This window comes from Camellia sinensis, chromosome 8, assembly GCF_055761805.1.
Source record: "Camellia sinensis isolate YWXY chromosome 8, ASM5576180v1, whole genome shotgun sequence".
NCBI classification, from domain to species: Eukaryota; Viridiplantae; Streptophyta; class Magnoliopsida; order Ericales; family Theaceae; genus Camellia; species Camellia sinensis.
The window spans coordinates 110,832,387-110,846,903 of NC_138968.1; the positions used below are offsets into that span (position 1 = coordinate 110,832,387).

General features: G+C 32.6%; 2 protein-coding genes across 3 annotated transcripts; one reads left to right on the top strand and one right to left on the bottom strand.

The window, feature by feature from the left end:
- Positions 1–3,860: 3,860 nt before the first annotated feature.
- Positions 3,861–10,776, top strand: LOC145797037 (uncharacterized). 2 transcript variants are annotated; one of them, XM_082883115.1, is made up of 11 exons: positions 3,861–4,095; positions 5,877–6,835; positions 6,925–7,065; positions 7,704–8,553; positions 8,767–8,853; positions 8,952–9,255; positions 9,351–9,435; positions 9,524–9,613; positions 9,737–9,988; positions 10,104–10,243; positions 10,324–10,776. In XM_082883115.1, the coding sequence occupies exons 2-11, from the start codon at positions 5,879–5,881 to the stop codon at positions 10,508–10,510; spliced, it is 3,093 nt and encodes a 1,030-aa protein (XP_082739241.1). In that variant the 5' UTR covers positions 3,861–4,095; positions 5,877–5,878; the 3' UTR covers positions 10,511–10,776. The 2 variants fall into 2 exon arrangements, with proteins under 2 accessions (XP_082739241.1, XP_082739240.1); XM_082883114.1 differs by lacking the exon at positions 3,861–4,095 and having other exon boundaries at positions 5,777–6,835.
- A 579-nt stretch (positions 10,777–11,355) lies between these two features.
- On the bottom strand, positions 11,356–14,517 carry LOC145797971 (uncharacterized). Its single transcript, XM_082885412.1, has 3 exons — positions 13,133–14,517; positions 12,242–12,585; positions 11,356–11,370 (listed from the first exon to the last, which is right to left on the bottom strand). The coding sequence occupies exons 1-3, from the start codon at positions 14,220–14,222 to the stop codon at positions 11,356–11,358; spliced, it is 1,449 nt and encodes a 482-aa protein (XP_082741538.1). The 5' UTR covers positions 14,223–14,517.

Here is a 14,517-nt window from a genome sequence, read left to right on the forward strand (position 1 = left end):
TTTTATATATTTGAAAAAAAATATTTTCAGAATTTTAAAATTTTTTTTATGTGCTTTAATAGAATTTTGAGTTGTATGTTTGGTTATGAATTGTAAGTTTTTTATCAAATATCATGTCACATAAAAAATTTTCCACTCAATTCAAAACTCTTTCACCAAACAAATTTTTCACACTCAAATCATAATTTCAAAACTTACAAACTCAAAATACAAGTCATACTCTCAAATCATATTTACAAAACTCTACCAAACGCAACCTTAGAATTTATCCAAAAATGGATATGTGTAGTGAAGATTAAATTGATGAAGTATGTGGCCCACGAAGAAAATGAATTTGAATCATTGATTGTCCATTCTAAGTAAATTCTTGGTAAATAATTCTAGATTTGTAGTATTGCTAATATGTTAATTATCTCTCACCCACCAAAGACAAATTACTAGTAGTTATTTGGTAATTAGGCAAGGTATTTTTATTTGGGGAATCTTTTTTAAAGTCCCTCGTATTAAGATTTTATAACATAAAGGACATGAAATATTTTCATAATAGTTGGGGTCCCTCAAATTTTTACAAAGAAATTTCAAAAGCAGAGAAATTTCGATCCAGATAAATTTTGAAACACATAGTGGTTTGAAATTCGTCTGAAATTTAAATTTCTCTGGTTTGCCCACAAATTTCTCTATATTTTGATCAATTTTGTTTGATTTGCTCACAATTTCCTCTATGTTTTGAATAAATTAGAGAAATTTACAGAGAAAATTGAGCTACTCACAAATGAATTTTTCTATAATTTTTACAAGAAAACACCATGCTAAATTCATCAAAGAACTTATAATACAAAATCTAATTATATTTTAAAAAATAGCAAACAGTACACATCCCAAAAGATCAAAAATAAAATTCAAAATTAGAAATCTAGTGAAAATCAAATAAGCAACATAAATTAGTGCGAGTTTAATGTAGGCAGGGAAAATTCAAATGCTAGACAAAATCAAGCAAGGCACAGAGCAAAAAAGAGTCCAATGTGTTCAGAGAAAATTAATCTAAAGGAGATATCTTAGTGCTAGAGAAAATTCATCTCAAAAGGAAAATTACACAGAGGGAGACAGCTAATCAGTGAAAATCAAACAAGTAATCTAAATTAATAAGAGTTTAATGTTTTCAGGAAAAATTCAAATGCCAGAGAAAATTCAACTCAAGGAACAACTAACTAGTGAAAATCAAACAAACAACACAAATTAGTGGGAGTTTAATGTGGTTAGGAAAAATTAAAATGCTAGAGAAAATTGGAGAGAAAATCAAAGAGACAACTAGCCATAGAAAATCAAGCAAGGCACATAGAGAGTAAAGTGAATCCAATGTGTTTAAAGAAATTTTTGATGCCAGAGAAAATTCATCTCAACGAGAAAAATACACAAAATGAGACAATGAACCAGTGAAAATTAAACAAGCAACATAATTTGATGGGTCAGGAAAAATTCAAATGCTAGAGAAAATCAATCAAAGCACCTAAGTTAATGTGATTATAATTGTGGTTAAAGAAAATTCGGACCCTAAAGAAAATTCATCGCATGGAGTAAACTAACTAGTAAAAATCAAACAAGCAATATAAATTGAAATGTCAAAGAAAATTCATCTCAACCAAACTAATGGCTAACAAATTACAAAGAAATTCATATCAACCAAACTACTAGCTTCGACAAGATGAAGCAAACACATAAAGTGAAGTGAATCTAATGTCATCAGAGAAAATTCAGATGCAAGAGAAAATTATAAATAGAATCACATAACAAAACCTAATGTCCTCAAAGAAAATTCGGATGCAGGAAAAAATTATAGACATAATCTAACATCATCAGAGAAAATTCATTGTTTGACTATTTTCCAAAATTATATCTCATTTTTAACGTCTTTCAAGTTGACTCATAATCCTTTTGTTACAAAGTTTTTCTTTTTTTTAAAACTTAGAAGAAAAAAAATATATATTATCAGAACCAAGAAATGTGGACAAAGATTAATGGAGGAAATTGACAAAAAGAAAAGACAATCTGTATTCCTATTTTCTTCTAATGTCATATAATTTTGCTACAAGTAAACAAGACATTTTGAGGAGAGCAAAGCGAACCCTTCTTATGATGGTTTGGGCTTAAGATCTGAAACAATTTGACATATTTCTACAACAAAATCCCCACCACAACTCCTTCCTCTACCCAATTCCAATCTCAATCCCAATCCCAATCCCAAATCCAAACCCAACCACAATCTAAAATTTATGTGTCACCCATGAACCAAAGGCACAGTACATCAATTAAAATCACATGATTCCTAATAATTGTAGTAATCAGTGGCCTTTCCTTATTGAAATTTCAAATAGAAAATACACAGACGAAAAATTGGTACATGCATATATATATAGAGAGAAAGATAGAGAGAGATAGAGCAATAGAGATTTAGTATATGTATAAATATATAGAGAGAGGGGGAGAGAGAGAGAGAGAGGGTGTGATATATAAGTGTGGAGGGACTTGAGGTTACAAAAAATATATATATTGTGCACCTCTCTCGTTACTAGAAGATTTTTTTCTTTAATTTTATTTTTTTAGAGGGTGTCCCATTACTAAAAGTTGGAGAGGAAAGTTAAACCAATTTTTTATTTTTATTTTAAATCTAAAAACTTTTGCCAACATATATGTTTTTAAATTTTTTTAAAGGGTATCATCATTATTTTTCCTTTTTATTTTTTTTTTCAGTGAAAAATATATTATGTTTCTTTTAAATTATAAAGGATTAAATTCATTTTACCCCTTTGTGATTTGGGAATGGACCACTTTACTTACTATCGTTCAAATATAGTCAGAAAGTTTCTATGTGATTTTAACTAAAGTATTACCATTAATTTTTCTATCCAAACTAACGGAATGTGCATTACACACACTATTTTTGAGAGCGGGTGTTGTTTTTTGAAAAATTAGAATGAAATTAATACAATAAAATGACAATTTTACCCCCATTTTCTCCAAACCTAAAATTAGATTAATATGTCAATTAAATTAAATTAAAATATAATTAAGAATTTATTAAAATATAAATTATACTTAAATAAAATATAAAATAAAATAAACAATAATTAAGAATTGGTCTAAAATGTAATTAAATTAACATGTTAGAAATTATAATTAAGAATCTAGGATTAATTGTGATCTAAAATATAATTAAATTAAAATTAGATTAAAAATTAGTAATTACAATAAATAGTTAAATATTTAGGATTAATTGTGATCAAAATATAATTAAATTAAAATTTAAAAATTACAATAAATAATTAAGAATCTATAATTAATTGTGATTTAATTGAATTAATACTATATATTATAAATTATGTGTATAAGAGATGAGAGAGAAATAAAATAACAAAAAATATAAGGTTTGAAAATATTATAGTAATTTCATATCATAGTTAACTTTTACATTTTAGTTCAAAATTACACGGGAGAAAATGATTATTTTTAATATGATAGAGGATAAAATGCTATTAAATCATACACAAAAGGGTCAAATAAATTTTACCCAATTATAAATTTAAAACACAATAGATTTTCACCCTCTCTTCACCGTGGAATACTCTAATCGTTTTTTTTTTTTTTTTTTTTTAAAAAGAGCCAATTTGAATAAGGGGATTTTTTTTTAAGATCCCTAATAATAACAATTTAGAGGCTAAAGGACACACAAAAAGATAGTGATGCCTCACGTCCCTGAAACAACTTGGCGCGCGTTTTTAATTATTTTGTGGACCAAAATACCCTCGCCAAAATCAACACAGAACCAAACTCATTCCGACGTCTCAGTTACATTCCAAACATCCAGCATCTTCACGAACAGGAGACCAGCAGAATTAGGGTTTCAACATCATCTGCACCATCGACATTACAGCTTCGTTATCCTCTCCAAAAATCATTCCCATTCATTCCTCACAAATTTCTCTGACCTACGTTAAAGCTTCGTTTTCACGGCTCATCATCATCTCAGTCCATCTTCGTCACGTCGCATCTTCATCGCGGACCATATCAGCTCATCATTCAAGTTTCATCCTAACTCTGGTCAGTTTTTCTACAATACAACTAGATTTTCTCTGGAAACACAGTTAATAGCATTTTATAATAACCTTTCATAAATTAGGGTTTCAATTTCGTAATAAAAAGCTACCTGCATTTGAAAAAATTTATTTCTGTGTATTTTGAACTTATTCTTCAACATGTTTGTTTGACTTTATCTGTAAATTTCTCTGGCATTTGAATTTCTCTGATTTTTGATTAATGTAATTTTCTTCTTTCAATTTTCTCTGGCAAGTTTATTTTCACAACAATTTTTTGTGTTTTTATCTTATTCTTGAACATGTTTCTGTAATTCTGTCTATAAATTTTCCTGCTCCGTAAATTTCTCTGTAATATGTATTTTTAATTGCAATGTCTATCTTAATCTAGAATGTCTATTGCTTTCTTGCATCTGTCTTAAGTTTCTCTGGTATTTATAATTTTCTCTGACCACATCACATCACTTTCCTCCCTTGTGTCTTTGTCATTTTAAATTTTCTCTGGAATTTTAATATTGTGGACTGGAATGAATGTTTCTTCTTGGAATTTTCTCTGCCATATGTACTTTGAGAAAAAGTTATTTCTCTGAATTTTGATCTTATTCTTGAATATGTTACTGTCATTTTGTATCTGAATTTCTCTGCTTTGTAAATTTCTCTGGAATATGTATCCTTCTCTGCAATGTCAATTACACTCTTGCCTCTGTCTTAAGTTTCTCTGGTATTTATAATTTTCTCTGGAATGAATGTTTCTTCTTGGAATTTTCTCTGCCATATGTACTATGAGAAAAAGTTATTTCTCTGAATTTTGATCTTATTCTTGAATATGTTTCTGTCATTTTGTATCTGAATTTCTCTGCTTTGTAAATTTCTCTGGAATATGTATCCTTCTCTGCAATGTCAATTACACTCTTGCCTCTGTCTTAAGTTTCTCTGGTATTTACAATTTTCTCTGACCACATCGCACCACTTTCCTCCCTTGTGTCTTTGTCATTTTAAATTTTCTCTGGAATTTTAATATTGTGGACTGGAATGAATGTTTCTTCTTGGAATTTTCTCTGCCATATGTACTTTGAGAAAAAGTTATTTCTCTGAATTTTAATCTTATTCTTGAATATGTTTTGTCATTTTGTCTCTGAATTTCTCTGCTTTGTAAATTTCTCTGGAATATGTATCCTTCTCTGCAATGTCAATTACACTCTTGCCCCTGTCTAAGTTTCTCTGGTATTTATAATTTTCTCTGACCACATCGCACCACTTTCCTCCATTGAGTGTCTCTATCATGGTTAATTTTCTCTGCTTGTGTATGTAAATTTTTCTTGCATTTTAATATTATGAATTGAAATTTTCTCTGGAATGGAAATTTCCTCAAGAATGTGTAATTTTTTTCAGAATGTGCATTTTTCTCTGGTATGTTTATTTTGTTCAATTCTTGATTTCAATATGGTATACTTCTCAGTGCCATGTTTACATTACTTTGTTTATTTTATCTTTGCTAATTGTGGAATGCAAATTTTCTTTCACTTGCCATGTTTTACTTTTTTCTATCATTCATTTTCTCTGGTATGTTTACTTCTATCTGTAATTTAAACAATTATTGAAAATTTCTCTCCCATGTTTATGATGCTGAGTTGATTTTCTCTGACATGTCAAATTTTCTGTAATTTTCTCTTATCTGTAATTTTCTCTGGCATCTCCAATTTTCTCCCTTATCTGTAATTTTCTCTGACATTTCCATTTTTCTCTGGGATTTAATGTTGACATCTCTATGCTTTAATCATTGTCTAGAAATGGCAAAACGTAAAGGCAGCGAAACACCGGAAACACCAAGCAAAAAACAGAAACTGTCTCAGTCTTCTTATGCACTAGGATCAAAAACCAGCAGCAAAACACTAGAAACACCAAGGAAGCAAGAACAACTCTCTCAGTCCTCTTATCATCTAAGATCAAAAACCAGCACTAAAACACCACAAACTCCTTCCCAAAACACACAAGTCCAAGCTGATGAAGCAACTAGCATCCAGATGAGTACCCCAACTTCAAAAGACTCAAGCTCAAGGGGGAAAAAACCTGTTAAACTCCACAGAAAGAGAGCTCACTACAGCATTCAATACCGATCCAACCTCTCATCTGTCGTCTCCTTCTTTCAAACACTTAAATTCAGTTCAAAACATCTTCTAGAGCTTCAAAAGACCCCATTCTGGTATTTGATTCAAGCTCTAACCACTGGAAGGATGGATCCAAAGAAATCTAGGAAATCCGATGATGATGTAGTTGCCATAATCCAATGTTACAATGAAAAAACAAAAGCATTCACAGTTGGGAAGAAGAACCTGACCTTTACAACAAATGACATGACCTTGATTTTTGGTTTGGAAGGAGGTAAAGGAGCCATGTCATTAAGATACTCTAAAAAGCCAAAATCTGCATTCCTCAGGAGAAGATTCCAAAAGGACACAAGGCTCACTGGTCCTGTTCTTAAAAATGCCTTGGTCAAAGCAATGAAAGGCAAGCAACCAACTGACTTCAAAGATGTAGCAATCATTGTTACATTGTACTTGTGTCTCACCCTATTTTTTGCAACAAGTGGGAATTCAATAGGTTGGGTTTTTATAAAGTATGTGGAACCTCTTGAATCAATGAAACAGTATGATTGGCCGGAAGCAATCACATCAACATTGATTGATTCTATCATGGCATTGCATAGAACTCCAGAAAAAGTTACGGGGTGTGTCATTGCATTGCTGGTAAGTATAATATCCATTCAAATTTGCAGTTATCATACTTACAAATTTGTGCGTTTACAAAATTTTATTTACTTTCATTTTCATCACAGTATTGGCTATGTGAACATGCAACTATCATTGACTCAGAAGACAGTAACACAACAGACTTCCCAAGATGTGCCAAGTGGAACCTTCAAACCTTGACGAAACAGCTGCAGAAGACACCAGTCCACTCTCTTGCACCTCGACAGGTTAGATTCCTATTGCTACCGAAATCTCAGTGAAATTTCAAAAATTTCTCTGACTACTGCTTTGTTTCCCTCCTTATGCATTGATTGATTAAGATTAATTTTCTCTGAAATATCAATTTCTGTTTTCTTCTTTGTTAACCACTGGTCTATTTCTGCCATTGTAATCAATTTTCTCTCCCATCCAAATTTCTCTGACCACAATTGTAACACATTAACTTATATGCCCTGATTCATTTTCTCTAATATCTGAATTATGTTCTTTGTCACATAATTTTCTCTGGCCCATCAAATTTTATCTCCTTGTATGTAATTTTCTCTGCCCATAACTTGTGTGCCTTGCATCTTTGATTAACACTGTTTATTTCTACCCTTCTAATGAATTTTCACTGGAATTCAAATTTCTCTGACACAAATATAGTAAAACATTAACTTATAAACACTGTTTATTTCACTGTTTCATAATTTTCTCTGCCCCATACAATTAACTCCATGCCTCTAATTTTCTCTGGCCCAATACAATTTTCTCTGAAGTTTGTTTCCAATTAGTATCATTTAGATGAATTTTATTTTCCTTATTTGAATTTTTTCTCTGAGTGAATTTTGTAACATTTCTCTAATAAAAGAGTCTCCTGTTACAGATTGATAACAAGCAGCTAGTCAAAAACCCATCTGAGGAGTTTTGTCTTGGCAAAAAGACGAAGAAAGAATTAAAAAAGGCAATTGTCATATTCAAGGAGAAATTACAAGATCCATCTGAAGATGGAGGGAATGAACAAAAAGAAGAAGAAACCACCAAAGAAACCAGCAATGGACAAGAACATCAAGCAAGCAGCACAGAAGAAGAAACCACCAAAGAAAGTGAAGAAATAGAACCAGAAGACAAAGAACAAAATGAACAGAAAGAAAATGATGAAGAAAGTGATGAAGAAGAAAATAATGAGCAGATGGACCAACAACATGATGAAGAAAGTGATGAAGAAGAAAATGAACAGAAAGAAAGTGAACAAGAAGATGAAGATGAAGATGAACAAGAAGAAGAGAACAAGGATGAAAGTGATGAAGAAGAAAATAATGAGCAGATGGACCAACAACATGATGGCATTTGTGGCTCAACAATGCATCAGCCTGAAGAATTTGAGGAATCAAAGGATGCCCAAATTGCTGATCTACGTCAAAGACTGAAGGCACTGTCTCAATCTAAAAAAGAAGAAGACAGAAATTGGATGGAATTACTTGCTGAAAAGGATATTTCAATAAGAATCCTGACATCACATAACTCAGAACTTCAAGAAAAAGAAAGCACAATCCGAATGAAACTAAGGATGTTGGAGGTTGAAAAAGCAGACGATGCAAAAACAATTCAACAGTTGAGGTGTTCAAATTCGGAGCTTGAAACTGAAAATGCCAAATTGCATGAACAAGTTCAAGAACTATCTGTCCAACTAGCAACACAACCATACCGAACACCAACACAACTTCAACCACAAGGTCAGTGAAAATCTTGAGCCACAAAAAGTTATGTCCTTGTGCCATCATAACTCAGAGAAATTTCTATTTATTATAATTTTCTCTGTCATTGGTAATTTTCTCTGGAAGTTATATCTCTCTCAACACATTAGTCATATTTCTACTGCTCATTTCATTTCTCTGTATATTTTCTTATTCCATTTTTGGGGCTTGTTTGATTTTCACTGTATATAGTTGGAATGCAACTGGAACAACAACCAACAACCCAACAAGAGCAAATCCCACACAAACAACAACCGAAACAAAAGAAGAAACTCTATGGTAACTACAAAATATTGAATTAAATAAATTTACATATTGAAATATCATCTGTTGCTTCAGAGAAATTTCACTTTTCCTAATATTTTCACTGCCTACAGTCAAAAAAGATCCAACCTCAATGATAAAAAATTTAAAGGCAAAAGAAAGGAAGGAAAAGCAGCATGATCCAGAATTCCAATATCCGAAAGTTGCGAAAGTGACTAGAGCTTCAAAACAAGCTGCAAAACAAGTTGAGCAAAGCACAAAGGACAAAGAAGTGCTTGATGCTGATGCATACGTCTTGCCTCAACCTATAAACATCACAAAATCTTGGGTCTTTCCACAAACTCTTCCCATTTCAAGATTGATAAAAGATCATATAAAAGACATCTTGCAGCACATATCAAATGTGTCTGGGCTTGAGTAAGTACAACAAACAAAATAGAACATAACAAACAACAAATTACAAACTTATGTTGCATTAACAACAATTCAATCCCTTCTTTGTCATCTTGTAGAGCTTTAATTTGGACAAGTGAGTTGAATATCATTACCTTTGAAGACATTGGAAACCTCATAAAGCAAAAAGAAATTGCCAACAATGTAAGTCTTTCCCTTTCATCAACATTTCTCTGCAATGTTCCATCAGCCTTTATAAAACAATATTACAATTATAAATCATATTTTTCAGGTCATTGATGGCTATGGAGAGATCCTTTTGGCTGACCAAATCAGAGAGAAACAACAACCAACCTCATTTTTTTTCACATCCATGTGCTTAGTATGTTACTACTATTTTATTTGATTTTCTCTGGAATTTACTTTCTACTTTCTCTTCTTAATATACTTCTTGAAGTCAGTTGTGTCACTAACAAAACCATTTTTTGATTTTCTCTGAGCACAGAATTTCATCAACATGACAGAAAATCAAAGTTTTCGAGTGTCCTTATTTGACAAGCATATTGAAACAGCATGGAGGAACTATAGGTTCCTCCATTTCCCAATAAATACTGGAGGTAATGAGAAGTCCACACATGGAAATCACTGGACCTTGCTTGTCCTGGACAAACAAGACAATTTATGGAGGTTCTACAACTCATTGAGGCCAAGGAGGGATGATGCAGAAGACAAATATGTCAAAGATGCAAAACAATTGGTAACGAGTGCAAATTTCTCTGATCCATCATCATCTTTATGTGATGATAATTTTCATAGAATCCCATTGACTTGTCCGTAAATTTCTCTCTTATATAAAAATTATTTTTTTGCAGCAAGATTACGTGGAGAATTTTCTGAAAGCTTGTCTTGAAAGAGACGCTCAATCACAACACTCTTTCAAATTAATTAACTCACAAAACACAAGTTATGACTTTGAGTATGTCAACAATGCTCCACAACAAGAAAGCGATTCGTAAGTTTCATACATCTATAAATAAGATAATTTCTGTTGCATGTTTCTTAAAACTAACCATACCTATAATTTGTATGCAGTCTGGATTGTGGCCTCTTCGTCTGCTATATAATGAAACAATATAGCAAGCATGAACCTATCAAATCCAAATTATCCACACAAGAGATAAGGTTGATGAGGGCAGAACTCATAGAGAGATTTGTGACCGAAGTTGACAGGTCATGGACTGAACCAATTGAAATACCCCCAGAAGAACCACAAATGTAATAGTGAAACTAGTGAAAGGAAGACAATGTACATATCCACACAGAGAAAATTGTCTCACATATATGTATATATCCTTTCTTGTTCATACATTGAAGGAATGATGATCCTTGACGTATATGTATATATCCTTTCTTGACTAATCTAAATTTCATTTTTTTTTTTTATTTCGACTAATGTAAATTTCAACAATTGTCTACCAGAGAAAATTGTCTGCAGAAATTTCTCTGGTATAAACTACCAGAAATTCACAGAGAAATTTAACTTGTATCGTCCCAAGGGGATGCCTATATGATCATGTAATCTGTAAAACTTTGTGTTGGTACAAAACAATCATCAAACTCAACAAAACACAAAGCACACAATAATTTTATCTGCCACTGGAAAATTTCATTGCATGAATTTCAAATTTCAGACCACAATGCCCATATAGTTTTCTCTGTTGGTGAAAAATTTCTCTGGATGAAAATTTCTCTGGCTTTGACACAAATTTCTGAGTTCAAGTGAGTCCAGAGAAATTCTATCCTGGTCCAGAGAAATTCTCAACTCAGAGAAATTTTTTGAATGCTCTGTCTGCTGTGCACATTTCTTGAAATGACTGATATGAAGCTACCAGAAATTTACAGATAAATTTAACTCCTATCTCACCAAAGAAGGTGCCTATATGATCATTCAATCTCTAATGCACTGTGTTAGTACAAAACAATTATCAAATTGAAAAAACACAATCCACACAGTACTTTAGTCTGCCATTGTCAAATTTATGTGGATGAATATGAAGCTTCAAAACACAACACACAGAATTTTCTCTGCCATAGGAAAATTTCTCTGGATGAATTTTACAGGTACTACAAACCCACTGCCTATAGTATATATCAACAAACACACTTTAACTCATATTGAAAAATTTCTCTGGATGAATTTGATTGATATTATTATATACACTGTCCAAAAAATAAATTTCACAAAACAAAATACACAAAGTAATCATCAAATGTATTATTCCATCAATAAAATGTATAATCCTCAACTATTTAACAAAGGTTCCTTGCATGTCCTCTTATTATGGTGACCAATACTCTCACAACGACTACACTTAATCACCCTTTTAAACTCTCCAGTAGAAGCAGTTCTGTTCTTCTTCGGCCTCCCAGCAGGTCTCTTGCTCAATGGAGGTAAAATCATAGCATCTTCAATGCTACACACAGGTTTTTCAACAGTTGGAACTGGGCCAATCGAAAAGGAGTATGCTTGACGATACATATCAGCATGAAAAAATGGTTCAACAAATGAATTCAAATTCTTTCCACTCCTAAAAATTGCAGCAACAGCATGTTGACATGGATACCCATTTATTTCCCATTTTCGACATGAACAAGTTCTCAACCCAAGATCAACCATAACCGAAGGAAAACAATGCACTTCAAAGACATTATCAGATGATAAACTCACATTCCATGTCCTCCCGTCCAAAAAAGACTTCTCCAACACACTATCCATACGAGGACACAAAATTTTATTCCATTTACTAGAGAGTAGCCTCCTATCAGACCTCATATTCATGATTTGCAACCGTATCATGTCCACCAAATTTGTTATTGGCAAGTGCCGAGCTTCTCGTATCCATGAATTGAATGACTCGGCAACATTTGAATACATCTCACCATAACGTTTCCCTGCAAAATATGCATCACTCCAATTTTCATATGGTAAACTTCTCAACAAAACACTCACAATGTCTCTTCCCTCACTTTTTAACTCATTTAACTTGAAATGAAATGATGCCTTTGTTGGAGCATATGCACATTCTGAAAACTTGGACACAATCGTCTCCCTAACCAAATTTGTGTTTCCACATGACAACTTATCCCTCAAATTTCTCTTTAGATGTTCCAGACAAAATCCATGAAAGCAGTTAGGGAAAAACCTAGCAATTCCCTCCACAATTCCACAATGTCGATCTGATATGAAACTTATCACCCTTTCTGATCCTAATACTCCATATAAATGTTCAAGAAACCAACACCAATTGTCTTTATTCTCAGCATCAACAACAGCAAAAGCTACAGGAAAAAAACCTACAAAACAAATAGGAACAAGCATATTAGGTACACACATGCAGAGAAAAATAGAACAATAAACATCCAGAGAAAATTCACACATTGGCAACATCCAGAGAAAATTGAATAAGTGACCAGCTACAGAGAAAATTCACACAATCATAATATACAGAGAAAATTCACTTAGTGACCACCTACAAAACAACAGAGAAAAATAGAACAATAAAACAACAAGAGAAGTTTGACACTGCCAACATCCAGAGAAAATTCACACATTGGCAACATCCAGAGAAAATTGACTTAGTGACCAGCTACAGAGAAAATTCACACAATCATAATATACAGAGAAAATTCACTTAGTGACCACCTACAGATACAATTCACACAATGACAACATCCAGAGAAAATTCATACATTGACAAAAATCCATTGAAAATTCTCACAGTGGCCACAACAATAGAAAATCCACACAGTGGCCAAAACCAGAGAAAATTCACATTCACTCAATTCCTACATGTATAGAAAATTCACATACTTAGATAAAAATAGATATATTTACAATTACCTTCATTCCCATCTTTCCCCGTTGCAGCAAGCATAACTCCTTTGTATCGTCCTTTCAAAAATGTTCCATCAAGAAAAAGCAATGACCGACAATATTTGAAACCAGCAATGCATGCATGAAAAGCCACAAACACTCTTTTGAAACGCTTGTTATCTTCAAAATCTAACTCAAAACGACTCCCTGGATTGTTCTTCAATGCCTCATCAAAATACCACCGTAATTGATCAAATGACAAACAAGAATCCCCATATGTACTACATTTTGCTTTCTCAACACTCAACCAACCACAGTTATAACTAATTGAGACCCCATACTTTTCTTTCATTCCTTTCACAACATCCACTGGACGAGTTAAAGGTTTTGCACTTACCTCTTCAAGTATCAGCCCAGAAACCAAGCTGGAAGTCATCCTCGAATGTTTACTCGTACGAACCGCCACACCACACGTATGTTCATTGTTCAAAGTCCTTATGTAGAAGAACCCATTTGTTTTTTCAACAGAAGCATGTACACGCCACATACATCCCCTTGATTCCTTATATGCACATTCTGCCGTAACCCTCAGCTTGTCATTTTTAACATACGTAAACTGAAAACCAACCTCAATAGCATACTTGCATAAAAAAGTACGGAACTCAACCACACCACCCTCAAACTTTTGTCCAACACTCGTAATATTATTCCGCCAACTAGCCGACAATAACACCTTTTCTTGGTGAGAACAAAACTTAGAGAGTGAATTCCTTTCAACATCCACCAGCCTATCACACTCACCATCCACAACATCTACCCAATTAGACCCCACTTCATCCTCTTCATCAGAAGTACTACATCTACTAACTGAAACATCAACTATATCAACACCGCGTGCACAAACAACCCTCAACATATTCAGAAAATCAATATTATTTCGAACCATACAATTCGGATGGCCCAAAATAGAATATGAAATACACATAGTCTCAGGTTTCAAATTCTCCCATGTTTTACACAAAATGCCAACCAATTCCTCAAAATTCAATTCGCATGAAACATTAATGACAATAGTATCATTCCCATATTTGCACAGCAACAACACTGCACTGTCCATTAAAACTGAAACAAAAAACAACAAAAAAAATCACACAAACACTTCACAATAACAACATCTCTGGTCAGAGAAATTTCTAAAAATTATAATTTTCTCTGAACTTAAAATAAAACTCCAAAGACATCTACAAACTGATATTCACCTTCAAGATGATAAAAAACAAAATCACAGAAACTTAATGAATCACAGAGAAATTTACTGCTAACAATTAAACACAATTATAGAAAAAAAATCACATAGAATACAAGTCCAGAAAAATACTTTTCTCTGAACTACAAACTGAAAGTGAGTAACA

Coding starts and splice junctions, on each gene's coding strand:
- LOC145797037 (XM_082883114.1), top strand. CDS start 5,843: ATGTTGACATCTCTATGCTTTAATCATTGTCTAGAAATGGCAAAACGT. Junction 7,066..7,703: donor ACTCTCTTGCACCTCGACAG/GTTAGATTCCTA, acceptor CTCCTGTTACAG/ATTGATAACAAGCAGCTAGT. Junction 8,554..8,766: donor AACACAACTTCAACCACAAG/GTCAGTGAAAAT, acceptor CACTGTATATAG/TTGGAATGCAACTGGAACAA.
- LOC145797971 (XM_082885412.1), bottom strand. CDS start 14,222: ATGGACAGTGCAGTGTTGTTGCTGTGCAAATATGGGAATGATACTATT. Junction 12,586..13,132: donor GGGGAAAGATGGGAATGAAG/GTAATTGTAAAT, acceptor TTTGTTTTGTAG/GTTTTTTTCCTGTAGCTTTT.